Source organism: Thamnophis sirtalis, unplaced genomic scaffold (genome assembly GCF_051295495.1).
Source record: "Thamnophis sirtalis isolate CommonGarterSnake01/CBP01778 unplaced genomic scaffold, rThaSir2_p1.2 scaffold_12, whole genome shotgun sequence".
Taxonomy (NCBI): Eukaryota; Metazoa; Chordata; class Lepidosauria; order Squamata; family Natricidae; genus Thamnophis; species Thamnophis sirtalis.
The window spans coordinates 58,212,422-58,229,881 of NW_028261392.1; the positions used below are offsets into that span (position 1 = coordinate 58,212,422).

The 17,460-nt window shown below is 39.3% G+C and overlaps 1 protein-coding gene across 1 annotated transcript in view; it reads left to right on the plus strand.

Moving 5' to 3' along the window:
- PAPPA2 (pappalysin 2) overlaps positions 1 to 17,460 on the plus strand; it is a 181,008-nt gene that overhangs the window by 48,712 nt on the left and 114,836 nt on the right. The window contains exon 4 of the mRNA XM_087726787.1: positions 12,117 to 12,410. Within this exon, the coding sequence (XP_087582913.1) occupies positions 12,117 to 12,410 (294 nt within the window). The remainder of the gene's footprint in view (positions 1 to 12,116; positions 12,411 to 17,460) is intronic.

Here is a 17,460-nt window from a genome sequence, read left to right on the forward strand (position 1 = left end):
ACCTTTTTGTATCTGAGAATTTATTTTTACAGTAGTGTTAGGGGGTGGGGGGAAGGTGGGGGGGAAGGGCCAGAGTTGCAATAGAGTAATATACAGATCATTGTTTTGGTTATCCTAGAAGTACATAGACAAATTTAATCTCTGAATATGGTATCTTCATGTATCTTCTTTTTGGAAGACTGCCAATTGAAGCACAGTGAAATGTGCGAATTACATCACCCTAATCCTGTGCTATTTTGGAATACTGAGCTGATCTAAGTACCCAGCTGGCCTTTTGTTATAGATTTGTATGCCTATATGGATTGATTTTATTATCCGTTCTGATGAGACTGACAATCTATATTTAGGGTCCTCAGTGTGAGCTCTAGTTCAGCATGATTGTTAGTCATTGTGCTTACAATGGATAAAGAGAAACCATAATGGTGCAATTTCTTCCCCGATGTGTGGTTCCAAAATGAGAGGAATTTATCTACCAAAATTAAGAATGACATTTTAATTTTACCAAAGATCAAAAATTCTTATTCATTGTTGCACCGAACACTGTTTAGTCCCATTTTAATATGGAAAACTGGATTTGGGGGAATCTTGCAATCCACTGGGCACTTTGTGCCATGCGAGTTAAAGTCCATTGCATCTTAAAGTATAGTGCCAAGCATTTTATTTGTTCCATGATTGTCCCTCTGAAGTCCATTTTAGCATGCTGGTTTCATAGCAAAAACAAGTGTTTAGTTTTACAATAATTAATTGATAGCAAATGTTCTTTCCAGCAATCGAAAGAAAGGGCTCAAGAATCTTCTTCAACTTATTAGAGTTAAAGAATAAATAAAAAAATTGTCTTCTTATAGTAATATTGAGAGATGCATAACAATAGCAATAGCAATAGCAGTTAGACTTATATACCGCTTCATAGGGCTTTCAGCCCTCTCTAAGTGGTTTACAGAGTCAGCATATTGCCCCCAACAACAATCCGGGTCCTCACTTTACCCACCTTGGAAGGATGGAAGGCTGAGTCAACCTTGAGCCGGTGAGATTAGAACTGCTGAACTGCAGATAACAGTCAGCTGAAGTGGCCTGCAATACCGCACCCTAACCACTTTGCCACCTCGGCTCCAAGATTGCTCTCCAGGAGAGACAATTTCAGGTATTCATCTGCTATCACAAGGTTTCTCTTGAAGGACATCAAAGGTTGTTGAGAGAGAAGCCGAGAGAGGAGAAGGTGGATGATGGTCTTATCAGAGAAGAAGGAATTCTGGCTTCAGAATTGGCACAGGTGGTTGCTTCATTGAAAAGTTTAGTGTTGATGGTACATAGGACAGATCTTCCAGCTATAGTGATTAGATAATATTAGCTAGTAAGACGTAGAGAACATTCCAAGTATGAACACTTCTGAGTACATCAAATATGGTTTGGAGTGATCTGGTGCTGAACTGAAACATTTGTTACTGTTCATTTGTTTACATCCCTAGTGGGATATAAAATTTATATAGTTTTTTTTAAAAAAATTGTACACTGCCTAGAGTCATTCTGACAGTGAGATGGGAAGTTTCTAAATTATGACATATAAATACATAAATAAATATTTTAGTCTGCATATGGAAATAAACAGGATTACCACCTTTTTATTATATGGTTATAGATCTTGATATATTGTACTGTTTCAATAAAGTGATGTTTATATGATATAATGACTTCAACCTTAAGCAAATTATTTGATGTTAAACTCTCCATTGTACTGTATGTCAAAATACATAATGTTGATAAAAAGGGAAAAAGACAAAGCAAATTTAGCGAAAGTTAAAATACCTAAAAAAAAAATTAAAAAGAAAGAAAATAATGGTCAAAAGAACTATTGGTTTCTGACTCCCCCCCCCTTTTCATGTTTGCCAATTTGCAAAAATTGTGGACATCCTTAAAAGTCAGGTGGTGAATGTATTATACTTACCATGCCGTGTGATGTGTTGTAAAGAATTATTGGTTCTATGGATAAATAGAAACAGTTATTCCAGACCAAAGTTATTTGAGAGGAATAACTGGGAGAGCGTGGGAGCCAAGGATGAGGGATTTTCTTCACAACAGCATGTGTAGTTGACAGTGATGGGTTCCAGATCCCGCTCCAACCGGTACGGTCCAGCTGCTCAGCGGAGCATTGCAAAGGCACTGTACGCACCATGCACGTGTGCGGAAGAGCCAAAGGCTTTAAAGGGCAGGTAAGGTGCTCGGGCGGGTGGGCGGACCCTCTGGAGCACCATACCAGAATGGTACCCGGTCCTCCGGGCAGGCTCCGGTACGCCCGTACCGGGGCGTACTGCCTGCAACCCACCACTGGTAGGTGAGCAACAACAATTGAGAAGAGGCAGTGGAAAGAGGGAAGAGGAAGCTCTGGGAAGTTTTGTGGGGGCTGGTACAACAGAGTGATATCCTGGAAGGGAGTTGTTCCTTATTGTTGTAACCATCATAGTAAGGAACAGAAAAGAGGCTAGTATAGCAACACCTATGGTTGTGGGTAGGCAGGGAAGATAGGTGACAGGTCAGCCATCACATTATACTACATCAGGAAATCAGTGATGGGGGCTGAAGTAAAGGATGCGAATGAAAGGAAGTCTGGGAAGATCAAATAACAGAGATGAGGAGATGCTGTACCAGTCTTGTCTTATTTGCCTTGCAGAACTACACCAAGATCCTTCTAGATTTGGGTCCAAAATGTGCTGCATTTAATTCTGGCTAACCATGACCAATCTAAAACAGTTTGGCAGAACTTTCCACATCCTTTTTTTCTTTCAGTCTTGAAACAGAAATATTTTATGATTTGTCCACGCTTCTTTTATTTTAGTATGCAAACCATTTTACATAGATTTAGCAGACCTGCTGAACTGCAAGGGACAGCCATATTAATCAATGCTTGAGAGTCTTATTTGCAGCATAGTATGTAAATTCATCCTGATTATCATTTGGTACAGTATCATTTGTAAATTTAAATAAACAAACGTTTAGACTGAACAAAGACGTGCATAATTGCTCATTAGGCCTTTAGAATATTTAAAGAATAGGAGAACTTCTAATAAATTTTCATGAACTGCTCCACAGTCACTGGGAGTCAGGTGGCATATAAATTGAATAAGTTATTATGATCTGTTCACAGCAGTGAGAAATCACAGCTGCCAATTAGGTGTTATTCACCTTTATATGTATTGAGTTTTTCCCAAGAACCTAGGATGTCGTGATGTATCATTGTAATATATATGCGGGTTTATGCACGTATAGCAAGTATAGTTTTGCAATTTTACAGAAGAAAATTTTGTTAATGCACAGATTTTCTAAGGTCTGTCCAGGATTTTTTGGCACCCAATGTGTGGATAACCGCTGGGATCACCACAGCGATTTATGCCATAATCTTTCAATTTCAATTTTCAGGCCTTTATACTTTGTGATTGTCTCCATTGTTTTTAATCTTCTATTCCCTGGTATTACTACATCAATTATCTATACTTTCTTCCTTTCTACATCTGGGGTATGATGAGCCAAGACTTTATTAGTCTGTATTTGGAAACCCCACAATATTTAACCTGCTCTTTTTCTACTACTTTCTACGTTCCCACGAGTTGTTGATCATTTTCACAATGTTCCAATGAATCATTTTGGTGACTGATATATTATTGTTTATCATCTGTTTGTGCAATCTTCTTGCCCAAGCTGAGTGGAATAATAAATGAGTATTATTATGGTTGATTGCAGAGTCAGTCAGATGTTTAGACTGGATTGGGCTTTTTTATGTACCTGTTGAATCCTTCACAAGGACTCAGAATATGCAGATTTTGTTGTTTGATGGTGTTAAAGGTATCACTGTTTCAAATAAAGCTACCTTTTGCAATTGACTGATGGTGATTTTGTCAATGCTGATGATATTCAAGTGGTGTACAGTTATAGGATTGTACCCAAGATGCCTATTACTATTGGCATTATCTTTGCTTTATTATACAATTGTATCACAGCGGCCAGTTGTTTCGCCAGATTTGGCATTGGTTACTAGTCGGGCCCCACCCAGGGTAGTAACCAATGCCAAATCCGGCGAAACAACTGGCCGCTGTGATACAATTGTATAATAAAGCAAAGATAATGCCAATAGTAATAGGCATCTTGGGTACAATCCTATAACTGTACACAACTTCTTCTTCTTCTTCTTCTTCTTCTTCTTCTTCTTCTTCTTCTTCTTCTTCTTCTTCTTCTTCTTCTTCTTCTTCTTCTTCTTCTTCTTCTTCTTCTTCTTATTATTATTATTATTATTATTATTATTATTATTATTATTATTATTACGTTAATCTTTGGTGAGATTCACAGCCTTTGGGGCTGTTTCATAGCTCAACACTCGAGTCCTAACCAAGGACCTAGGAACTGTTAAGGTAACGTCGGAGGATATAAGCTGTTCCAAGTAGGGTGGTTTTTTGTAGAGTCAGAATGTTCAAGTCCGATAAATTTAGAATTTCCAAATAGCGAGATAGCCCTTTAGGTATTGCTCCAAGGGCTCCAATTACAATCGGGACAACACTCAATTTCTTTTTCCACAGTCGTTCAACTTCAATTTGCAAGTCCCGGTACTTTGTGATTTTTTCGTGCTGTTATCTTCAATTCATGCATCTCCAGGTATTGCAATGTCAATGAACCATACTTTTGTCTTTTCAACTATTGTTATGTCAGGTGTGTTGTGGGCCAAGTGCCTGTCAGTCTGAATTCTGAGGTCCCACAAGATCTTGACTTTCTCATTCTCTAAAACCTTCTGAACCTGATGTTCCCAGTGGTTTTTGCTGTAGTCAAATCCAAACTTTTGGCACAATTTCCAGTGAATGATCTTAGCAACGCGGTCATGACATTGTAGGTAGTCAGTTTGTGAAATTTTGCTGCACTCACTGATCAAGTGGTCGACTGTCTCGTCTTTCTCATTACAGAGGCGACATTTGCTGTTGGTGGTAACATGTTGAATTTTTGCCTTCATGCAGTTTGTGGCTAAGGCTTGTTCTTGAGCTGCCAAAATAAAGCCTTCTGTTTCTTTTTTCAGTGCTCCTGATCTTAACCAGTTCCAAGTTAGCTTTTGGTCAGCTTTGCCTTTAATACTTTTCAAGTATTGGCTATGCATAGCTTTGTTTCCCCAATTCTCAGCTGGCTTCTCAATTACTTCTTTCTTATATTCAGCTTTTGACTTAGTTGTCTTTAAAAGGCCTCCTTTATTTACTTCCTTAATCATTGGTTCTTCACTTTTCTGGATGTAATCATTCAGGCTGTGTTTTTCTTCTTCAACTGTCTGTTTTACTTGTAGGAGTCCTCAACCACCCTCTGCTCTTGGTAGATATAATCGGTCAACATCACTTTTAGGGTGCAAAACATGATTCATTGTCATAAGCTTCCTTGTTTTTCTGTCCAAATTGTCCAACTCTATCTAGGTCCAGTCTATTATTCCTGCAGAATATAGAATCACAGGTATAGCCCAGGTATTTATGGCTTTTATGATGTTTCCTCCACTCAATTTGGACTTTAATATCTTGTGAATTCGTCAAATGTACTTGGCTGAAGTTAATTCCTTGACTTTATTATGCATTAAGTCAGAGGCGTCCAAAATCCCCAATTACTTGTAGCCTTCTTCTGGTTTTACTGCCTTTATCATTTCTTCATTTTCAAGTTGTATTCCATCATCTTCTATGACCTTGCCTGCTTTGGTTGCCATTGTTGCACATTTGTCAATTCCAAACTGCATACCAATGTCTTCATTGTCTTGGCTAAATTCCTTTGTGCTTTCAATTAATAAATTCAGTTCAGCTTTTGTTTTACCAAACAGCTTCAAATCATCCATGTACACCAAGGGCGAAATTTTCAGTCCTTTCTTTGCAAGTTCGTATCCATAGTTCATCTTCTTCAAAATGATTGTCAGTGGTAGCTTTGAGAGTATAAAAAGTAGGGGTGAAAGGGAATCGCCCTGAAAAATGCCTCTTTTAATTTCAACTTCACCCACTACTTCCTCATTAGCTATAAGCTTCATTTTCCAGAGGTTCATTGAAGTTTCCATGAATTTTTGTATGTTGCTGCTGATGCCAAAGATTTTCAGGCATTTCTTGATCCAGCTATGGGGAACTGAATCAAATGCTTTCTTATAGTCTATCCAAACCATGAACAGGTTGGTTCATCTTTTCTTTGAATTCTTTAGGATTAGTTTGTCAATCAGTAGTTGGTCCTTTGTTCCTCTTGAATTTTTGCAGTATCCTTTCTGTTCTACAGGAAGCAAGTTATTTTTTTTCCAAGTATCCATAAATTTGCTTTGCAATGATACCAGTAAGAAGCTTGTATGTTGTTAGCAAACAGGTGATTGACCTATAGTTTCCAGGATCCTTTCCTTTTTCTTTATCTTTTTGGATCAAACATGTCCTTTCATTTGTCATCCATTCATCATTTTCAGGTGTTTTTAAGATCTGGTTCATTTGGGCTGCCAATCTTTTGTGCACACTTGTAAGTGCCTTTAACCAGAAGCCATGTAACTCATCTGGTCCAGGTGCACTCCAGTTCTTCACTTTTCTTGACTGTCTTTGCACCATTTCTTTTGTTATTTTCACATCTTCCATTTTATGCACTTTAATAGAATCCTCAATTGTTTGATCTATTTTGCAACTTCTTGTTGTTTTCCCACAAATTCTTCCAGAATTTCAGAGCTTTCTCTTTATCAGACTTTTCATTTGTTGTTGCTCCATCTCCACTTTCTAAGCTCTTATAAAACTGGTGCTGATTTGCTTTGAACTGTGAGTTTTCCTTGAATTGAGTTACTCAGTTGTCATATCTTTTAATCTTTTCAGTAATGGCAACGACCCTCTGCTTCAGCTCTTCAATTACTATCGCAATCTCTTTATTCTCCAAATCATATCTTGCTTCCAGGCTACTTTTGACCTGCTTGTTCTTTAGCTGACCTTGCCTTAGGTTCTTCAAGTTGCTCAAGTCTCCACGAAATTTTTTGATCTTCAATTCCAACCGAATTTTCCATTTAGGCTTCCTCTTGTTGCCTCTTTGGTTTTTTTTGTATTTTCAAACCCAATTCTTTGGTGGTTATGCATACATCAGCTGGTTTGTTTCATCTAATGTAGTGGTTTGAATGGTTTGCACAGCCTCATTGACCTTTTTTAGTACCTTTCTCAATTCTTTCCAGTTCACTTGGTTTACTTTGGCAAACGTGTTCTTTCAGCATCTTCCATTTGATGCTTTACTTTCTCAGCTAATTGAGTGATATCTGTTGGTGTTTGTCCTTCAGTGCTTCCTTGTTCTTTATCTTCATCCATTTCAACATCCTCTTCCTCCCTTTCTTCCTCAGTTTGCTTTTGAGTCTACAAATCATTCTTGATGTTACTCTTCTTTGTTGGTATACTCAGACCATTAGTTGCTTTCTCTTCAATTCCTATTAATTCTGCTGTAGTGAAAAATTTGTGGCTCAGAATAGCTCGTTGGTCCATTAGCCTTTGTTCACTGATATCACAGTCCATGTGGTTCACCTTCCAAATCTGATACATTCATTTTTGAAATCCACGTTTTGCTGGCTCAGACTGATAGTACGCTTTCATAATAGAGATGTTTTCTTCCCTAGTCCAGATTTTTCGCTTTTTTACTTTTTCTTCTAGTAGCTTGTCAGCTCCATGCCCTGATTGCCTAGGCAGTACGGCCTAAATTCTTCAACTGGAAATCTTCTGACATACTTATTGCACTGATTCCCAGTCAGGTAGAAATTGCTCTTGTCACTGAAGATGACCTTGGCTCACTGTTCATTTGTCCACTTGGCATACTTCTTGGCCCACGCATGTCGACGAGAGTGGTGAGCATCTGTGAGCAAAGGTTTACTTCAAGCCCTGCAGCCTTTGAGCCCTCTGGCAAGCAGTCTGAGACGCACTGTGCTTGTGCACACTTTTACATCACATGTTTCACCCCAAATTCTTGTAATCTGAGGTGAGGTGAGCTTCCTGTCAGCCATTGAAATGCATTGCAGAGCCCGATCTTGCTGTTTTATCGACTTTCTTGGTCTTCCAAAGCAGAGGCTGTCATCAACTGAACCAGTTATTTGGTATCTTTCAACCACTCTGCTCACTGTGGTGCAATGGCATTTCACTCTCTTGGTTACAGGAGTAACCCTCTTCATGAAGCACAATGATGCCATGCTGCTGCTCAGGACTGGTGAAAGCAAAGGCCTTCATCCTTGCCCTCAGCGAGAGCTAAATTAAATTTCTCGATGCTTTTCATGCCTATTTATAGACAGAGGGTATGACAACATTGATTGGCTCATAAATTTAGCCTCTGTGCATTTTGATTGGTCAGCTAAAGCTCGTTGCTTCTTTCGATCCTTACATTCTCAAAAATTCAAGTTACATTTGTTTTAGCACATAAACTCACTCAAAACCTTAAAAAGACTTTGGTTAAATTAATAAAAATGCATCTCAATCCGACTACAGAAATTTTCATCAAAGTACTAATTTTGTGTGGTTTCTATGAGTGAAAAGTTGATTGTACATGTAAATACAGCTTAAAATTGAAAGTGTGCAGGACTTTTTCACACAGCTGTGGATGGATGGATGGATGGATGGATGGATGGATGGATGGATGGATAGATAGATAGATAGATAATAGTCAGATAGATAGAAGATGCTTCTGCACTATCTATTGATCAGTGTGATCAATTTTCTTGCAGAAAATTTAAGCAGCTTCAGTTTCTCTGAACATATGCTTCATGACTGCTCATTCCCATTAGTAAAGTCAGCTTAACAAAAGTTGAGATTTTAGGGTCACAGTGTCAGGTCTTGTTGTGATAATCAACACTGACCTTTCAGCTTCCTTGGTAAGTTTCAAATTGTCAGAGGCATCAAAGTCTTCTATGGTGCTTGAATACGTGAAGCCCGCTGAGCATTTTATGAAGGACTAAGTTCCTGTGTGGTAAATGCTCTGTTTCTAAACAGTTGCCAAAACACTGGCCTTTGAAAAAGGAGGATTAATACTTACTCAGGTTGTGATGTCTTTTGTGAACTCCTTCCACAGTACTTACCTTTCATGTTTGATGTGAAAGTCCTGGCCTTTGAAGGATTTTGCCAACTTGCTAATGGCTTAAAAGATTTGTGAAAGCTGATTCATATCAAGCCCACGTGTAAAGAGCAACAATGCATGGAAGAGGCCCCAACAGATACAAGAGAGAGAAAGGAGTGATTTGTGTTCAAGCACCAAAAGGCCTTTTTCATAGACTTTCATTGGGATAATCAGTTGGGCTTTTTCATCAGCTAACCAAAACGTTTGTAAGAAAGGAGAGGATTCTCACATGAACTTTTCTTTATTTGCCCATTTTGAAAGCAAGCTAGCAATCATAAAGAAAAAAAGGAATGGATTCCAACATTGTCATGAGAAATTTTACAGGGCCTCATTCTCTCGTATTTTTTAATTTGGACATAAAGATGGGAATAGTCAGTTTTAAGGTAACTTGTGACCTCCGTAAACATACTCACTGTTCTTCCTCCTGTATTTGGAGATTCCAAGGTCATATTTAATATGTTACTTTTCTGAGAGACAAAGAAAGGGAGAAAAAATAATAGTAACAAAAATCAATCAATCAATCAATCAACCAAAAGTCATCGATTTTATAAAATAGTCAGTTAAGATTGAAAGTGTACCTCTCCTTATTATCTGGGACATGATACACTATTTTGTTCTTTCGAACTAACAGTTATGTTAGTTTCTTCCATTCTGCTCCTAATATACATTGGATATCCCCAATAAGAAAATATAGTTGTAGTTTATGCTGAGATCAGTGGTGGGATTCAGCCAGTTCGCACCTATTCGGGAGAACCGGTTGTTAACTTTCTAAGCAGTTCGGAGAACCTGTTGTTGGAAGAAATCTCCTTTTGTTTTTTCCCCACTTTACAGGGCTAATCCTGTAAGGAAGGCAGGAGGGAAACATTCTGGTGTTGTTTCTAGCCTCATCTTTATTGCCCTGCTTACAGAAACTACCGCTCTGGTTAACCCTTATTACATTGTAACAACTAAGGCGAAGCGTCCATCAACCTGAGTGACATTGAGTTGGCCATGCCCACATAGTCACATGACCACTGAGCCACACCTACCCAGCTGGTCATTAGGGCAGAGAACCGGTTGTTAAATTATTTGAATCCCACCACTGGCTGAGATGTATATTCATTGCAACTTGGATTCATCTTTGACTAGGGTTCTGCTTGTAAATAGCAATAGCAATAGCATTTAGACTTATATACCACTTCATAGGGCTTTTAGCCCTCTCTAAGCAGTTTACAGAGTCAGCATATCGCCCCCACAGTCTGGGTCCTCATTTTATCCACCTCGGAAAAATGGAAGGCTGAGTCAACCTTAAGCCAGTGAGATTTGAACCATCGAACTGCAGCTAGCAGTCAGCTGAAGTGGCTGCAGTACTGCACTCTACCCACTGCGCCACCTCGGGAGAAGCTTACTTATAAGTTGATGAGAGAATGGTTTCAGAAGGAGAGTCTTCCCAAATAGCTAACTTATACTTGAAAGACGTTAGCACATGTCTGAAATTTTAGATTTATTGAATATTTTCTTTCCCACTCTTCAAAAATCTTTAATGTTTCAAATTTTGTATTTTGCATCATTTTATAAATTGCAATCCTAAAGGCAAAGGTTATTGGGTTGTGTTTTTTTTTTGGCCTGGACTTTAGTATCTAATTTAATTGTAAGACCTCTTATCTCTTTATGACTTGTAGTAATCAAAACAATTCCGGTTCTCACAAAAAGGTATTTATTTTGTATAGTTGATTCAAAAATCTTATAGTACAAATTTCAGTATTCCAAATTTGTCTGCATACCTGTTTATAACTTTAAGTTCTAAATCTTGTTTAGCCCTTTGCCATTTGTTTCAAATTCTTTAAGTTCTTAAATTTATAATTATTTTTTATTTTGTTCAGGAATAAAATTACATTCACCAGGGGCTTCTTCAGACTTGCCATTCCAAAGGCTTCTAAAGCCTTAAGATATTTCAATAAGCGATTTCCAAAAGTGATTAAAAGCAAGGTTGGGAAATCTAATGATGTTTAAAAGATACCACTGCAGTTGTGAGCTTGATTACTAATCCCCTTGTCTGTTGGCATTCAGACTGTTGAGATTGCTATCTTGTAGTCTACTTGCAAGGAACAGCCATTTGAGGTACATGTGAGTGATCTCCAGTCCTCTCTCCTTGTCAGGACAGGTCCTGAAAAAGGTCCAGAGAGGGTCTAAAGAACCGGTCTCTGCTGCAGTTGTCATCTCCGCTCTCCATGGAGATATGTTTAATCATCTTGGGCTCACTTTGGATGGCCCTTACTTTAAACAGTTTTCCCACTTATTTATCTACTTAGAATGCTAATACATGGACAAGTGGACCATAAAGAGCCCTTTATGTAAAGCTTACTTTCCATGGTGTTTGAGCATATATATATATATGTGTGTGTGTGTGTGTGTGTGTGTGTGTGTGTGTGTATTTATTTATTTATATATATATATTTAAAGTCACAACCCCTGGTATGCCCAAATATGGGAGGAAGGTCACACTTCCATTCTCTGTCCTTTGGCTAGAATTATCCAGACAAAAACCCAATATTTTTTACTGTTGCCTTTTTGTTACATTTGTTATATTTGTGCTGATAAATAAATAAAGGGAGACTAGTATATTCGAACCTGTGCTATATTGCATCTTAGGCAAATGTCTTAGCCATTAAGCCACAGGTCTCCTCCTTATCAGCTGAAGCCAGGGAAGAAGGTATATATTTTCGAATCCCAGTAAGGGTATGGCTAGCTGATGAGAGCTAAATAGCTTGAAATAGATCTATACTAGTCTCCCTTTATTTATTTATCAGCACAAATACAACAAATGTAACAAAAAGGCAACAGTAAAAATATTGGGTTTCTGTCGTGATGGACTCTTGTGATGAGCCGATTGACAGATGATGGAAGCAGTTAGCTTCCTCCCATAATTGGGGCTTACCAGGGGTTGTGACTATAAATATATATATTTATTTATTTATTTATCTCAGAATTCAAGATTGTTTACCCATATTCTCTGTGGATCACATTTAGTTCACTTCCAATTTCAGGTGGAGTAGTTCTAAATCCAGCTTATTACGGGATGCCAGGTCATACAAATACTATGATCCATGAAATCGGACACGTCTTGGGACTCTATCATGTCTTTAAGGGTGTGGATGAAAAAGACTCCTGTGATGATCCATGCAGGGAGACAACACCATCCATGGAAACTGGGGATCTCTGCGCCGACACTGCACCTACGCTCAAAAGCAAAGTCTGCAGAGATCCAGATCCCATCAATGATACCTGTGGCCATACTTCTTTCTCTGGAACTCCCTTCAGCAATTATATGAGCTACACAGGTAAGGGGGGAAAGCACCATTGTTCCATTATGTTCACAGGTGGGTATCAACTGGATGTACAATCCAGAAATGCTGAGAGCCATGAAACATGACAGCTAGAATTTGAATGGCAAAATCCTAGCTGCCCTGATTTCTCTAAGAAGTATTGGGGATAGGTTTGGTCTAATGGTTAAGGCACCAGGTTAGAAACTAGAAGCCTGTGAGTTCTAGTCTAAGGTGACCAGATTTTCAGATTGGAAAAGAGGGACACCCTTGACCGGGGGGGGGGGGGGGGGCGGCGGGGAGGGGGGGGGGCTTGATTAAAAAAAAATTTTTTTGTCAAAAGGTCACCCCAGGACACTGAAACCAGCATAAATACGAATCTGTTGCCAAACAAAATTTGGATCACGTGACCATGAGGATGCTGCAACGGTCGCTAAGTGTGAAAAATGGTCATCAGTCACTTTTTTCAATGCCATTGTAACTTTGGTCACTAAATGTTTTCCCCCTCCTCGAGACTCCTCACTTCTTCCTTCATTCCTCTTGCTTATCTACCTTCACCTTATCTGTCTTCTGCTCTTTCCCTCTCTTCCTTCCTTCCTCCCTCCTTCCATCCTGTTCTTTCCTCACTCACTCCCTTCCTCCTTTTTTCTCTTCCTTCCTCCTTCCATTCTTTATACGATATAAAATTCAATGAGGGTGAAACACACCAAATCTGGCAAAGCTGCCTTGCACCAACCTGGCCTGCCCATAGAATAGCAGCCACTTTGAGACACATAAACCTGGTCTGAACATATTGCATCACAAAGATTTGCAAAGATCACATTTGCAAAAAGGAACATTTCTTGTAGTAAATACATTTTATAAACAATTTAAAAGTAAAAATCCCCCCCCCCCAAATAATAAAAAGGTATTCTATAAATAAAAGAAATCCTTAAAAACCATTGTTAAGTATTACACCAGCAATAATTTATACTGTCACCATTTCAAACTATCATCAGAAATACGAATCTGTTGCCAAACATCAACATTTTGATCGCGTAACCATGAGGATGCCACAACGGTCGCTAAGTGTGAAAATGGTCGCTAAGTGTGAAAAATGGTCATCAGTCACTTTTTTCAATGCCATTGTATCTTCCTGATTATTAAAAGTGCAAATTCACTCAGTGTCAATCATGACTCCTGAGTCCATTTCAAAGTATTGTGCATAGAAATTTTAAAAATGGCTTGTTTCAATTTATTTTGGATAGAATCTTTTTTAAATAGTCTAAGACAATTTAAAAAAAGAATCAACACAGAATACCACTATTTTAAAAAATCATATGCACAATAAATAAAATATTATTTTAAAATACATTGAGCCTATACTCCTTACAGTAAATGACTCATCTGGAAACAAGCCAATAGCATTTTTTGTGCTTTCAAATTTACAGATGTTCCAAAATCAGCTTAAAGTCCAAATATTTAAAGACCACCCCCCTCAAAGCTATCTTACTAGAGCTTTAAATATCTTCTGGGGAGGCCCTGTAATCCCATTCATGACAAAGGTAGGGCTTTCTCAGGAGGAAGGTTTCAGTGCCCATCCTTTGGAAACCTCCTCCAGAGCAGGGAGCCCTAACCTGCTGTCCATTCAGGAAGGCTGTACAAATTATTCTGTCTTCTAGAGCCATTGGGATTTAATATGGTTTTATCACTGGATTTTCTTTTTATTGTTTTTGTGGAATTGTTACAATGATTTTATAATAATATAATTTTATTTGGCATTTTTGTTGCTGTAAACTGCTGAAAGCCCCTGATAGAATACAAATTATTTAATAATAAATTTAAAAAGCTGGGTGCAAGATATGAAAACACTGCAAACTATTGTTCAAGATAATTTGATACCTGTTGCTCTGGTCTTTAATGCAATTCTTGCTTAAGGCAAAGCCCTCCCCCGAAAAAATGCTTCTGCCGGGCTGCGAGAGCCACGTAGAAGTTGTCTGCACAGCTGAAAAAAGGACTGTTTGCTGGGCTGGGAGGAGGAGACAGCCCCCTGCCTTCTCCCCCTTTGGCTTTGCAGAGTTCACAGCCAGCACGGGCGGCAAGTCTGGATGGAAGTTCTCTGCACGACCGGCAGCCGCTTTTTACTCCCGAGTAAAATTTTTACTCGGGAGTAAATTTTACTCCCGAGTAAAATTTTTACTCAGGAGTAAGTAAAATTTACTCCCGAGTAAAATTTTTTACAAAACATGATTTATTTTACTCACCACCAGTAAGCGCAGCTGCAACCCCAACAAGAAAGGCAAAATAAAATGGAGACTCCATGCGTGCTCAGCTAAGGAGTCCAGCCAATCAGTGAGCTGGTTGGCCAGCTCACTGATTGGCTGGAGTCCAGCCAATCAACTCAGTGAGCGGCAGGCTGGGCTGGCTTAAATTTGTAGGTAGCATAGAACAGAACGATGAGCCAGCCCAGCAGCTGATGGGCGGGAGCTGCCAGCGCCAAAAAAAGCGTGCCTTTTAAAAAAGCGGGCGGGATGCGGGAAAATGCATCAAAAAGAGGGGGTGTCCCGCCAAAAGCGTTATGTCTGGTCACCTTATTCTAGTCCCACTTTAGGCATGAAAGCTGGTTTGGTAACTTTGGGCCAGTCACTTTCTCTCACCTGATTATTGTGCAGAAAATAGGCAGAAGGGGTGTTAAGTATGTCCACCATCTGGAATTGCTTAAAAAGTAAAATAAAACCGTGGCACGACAAAACCGCGGTCCACTAAAGCGCGCCCGATTAAAGCGCGTCGCTGACGTCATCAGCAGCGCGACAACAGCGACCGTGGAGAAAAAAAGGCGCTTTAAAAAGCGCTTTGAAAGCAAGCCGATTCACGTTAAGGTAAGGGTTAGGGTTAGGGTTAGGTTAAGGGTTAGGTTTAGGGTTAGGTTTAGGGTTAGGTTTAGGGTTAGGTTAAGCGTTCGGGTTAGGTTTAGGGTTAGGTTAAGGGTTAGGGTTAGGTTTAGCGTTAGGTTAAGGGTTAGGTTTAGGGTTAGGTTAAGGGTTAGGTTTAGGGTTAGGTTTAGGGTTAGGTTTCGGGGGGTTAGGTTTAGGTTTAGGGGTTAATTTTAGCTTTAGCGCTCACAGCGTGCTTTTTTCGTCGCACTGTGATGACATCAGGTACGCGGTTTCGTCGAGCGCGCTTTAGTCGAGCGCGGTTTTGTGGTGGAACCAAATAAAACAAGTCCGAGCATTTGTGTTTAAGAAATTGGGTACATTTAGTTTTAGTTCTAATGAATGGAACTGATTGGAAAATGAAATGGCGACTTTTAGCCCTCCTGCCCCCTTCTGCATTTATTGTGCAAAGCAACAATGAATGTGGAACAAACTGATGGCAACAGCAAAGCACTCGTCCACCTGGGTGGTAGAACTGTGGTGCCTAATCTATACATTCTGTTGGGAGATTTGCCTGTTTGAAATACTTCCTTTAGTTCCAGGGGGGCCTAGGATCCTACATAAGTAATATGTATGAAAGGGATTTCATTTCCATTGCAAAAATGTACCATGGCAGCTGTCTACTCATGCAAGCATAGACTACTGAAGATTCAAGGATAGAAGATATCAGGAATATAAGATGGGTTATTCTGTCTAGCTTTTCAAAGCAGTCCTATCTGCCATCTGAAATCCAGTTCCGTGGTCCTCAATAACAGAAATCCTCCTAATTTTTTAAAAAAAATCCTTATAAGGGATGACAGAAGTGTCTGTAGCACTTAGAAGATGAACAATGTTCAGCCTCCCCAAACTTGTTCATTTCATCTCAATTTACTGTCAATTTTAATTGCTCAATTTCTGGGCTTTCAGCTACAACAAAGCATGCTAGTAAGAAACCAGTCTCAACACTTACCTGTTTTATCTTGCTATGTTCAATTATTATTAAATGCATAGTAATGCAGCCAGTAAAGAACAGCATTAACATTTCAGAGAAGGTATTTTGGAATAATCCGTTTTTATGAAGTTTCCTGTCTCTTGAAATCGTGGTGCTTGTCAATTGAGTGAAACTGGATGACATTTTTTTTAAATATGTGTGTATATATAAACACTAATTAGGGATTGGGTTTTTTTTAATCTGTGATTTATCGGTGTCAAAACCAAAGAGAGGACTATGTCTGCAAAGAGTTTATGATCCTAACTGTAGGGTAGGCATAGGGATGGGACAGTTGGAGATAGAACTAGAATTAACAGATTACATCACATAGACTTCCCGTATTTTTCGGAGTATAAGATGCACCTTTTTTCCTCAAAAAAGAGGCTGAAAATCTGGGTGCGTCTTATACACTGAATACAGCATTTTTGCCTCCCAAAGCCCCGCCCCCTCAACAAAATGGCCGTGCATAGCCTTATGGAGGCTTTCAGAGAGCTCCTGGGGATGGGGAGGGCAGAAATGAGCAAAAAAATGGCCGTTTTTTGCCCCCCCAACCACCAGCTGCATTCCTTAAGGCTATGCATGCAATTTTTTTGAAAAGAAAGGCCCCGTTTTCACGGAAAATGGACCGTTTTTGCTCATTTTTGCCCCCTCTACGCCCCCAGCAACACTCTATAAGCCCCCCGAAGGCTAATCATGCCTTTTTTTAAAAAAGGGGGGAGCATTTTCATGAAAAAATGGGCCATTTTTGGGAGGTTTGCAGAGTGCAAAACCTTTTTTTTCCCCTTTTGGAAAGCTCTTTAACTGAATGATAGAATTACATTGATCAAATGCTGTGCCAGCAGAAACACTTACCTGTCTACTGTATTTCTCTCTATCTCTATTTCTCTCTCTCTATCCCTCTACTTTCCTACCTACCTACACACACTCTCTTTCCCTACCTACCTACTGTATCTCTCTCTCTCTCTCTCTCCCTCTCTCCTTTTATCTACCTACCTAACTACTCTCTCTCTCTCTTCCTACCTACCTACTGTATTTCTCTCTCTCTCTTTCTATTTCTCTCTCTCTCTCTCTCTCTCTACCTACCTACCTACCTACCTACCTACCTACCTACCTACCTACCTACACACTCACTCTCTCTCCCCACCTACCTACTGTATTTCTCTCTCTCTCATGCTGTGGCCTAATG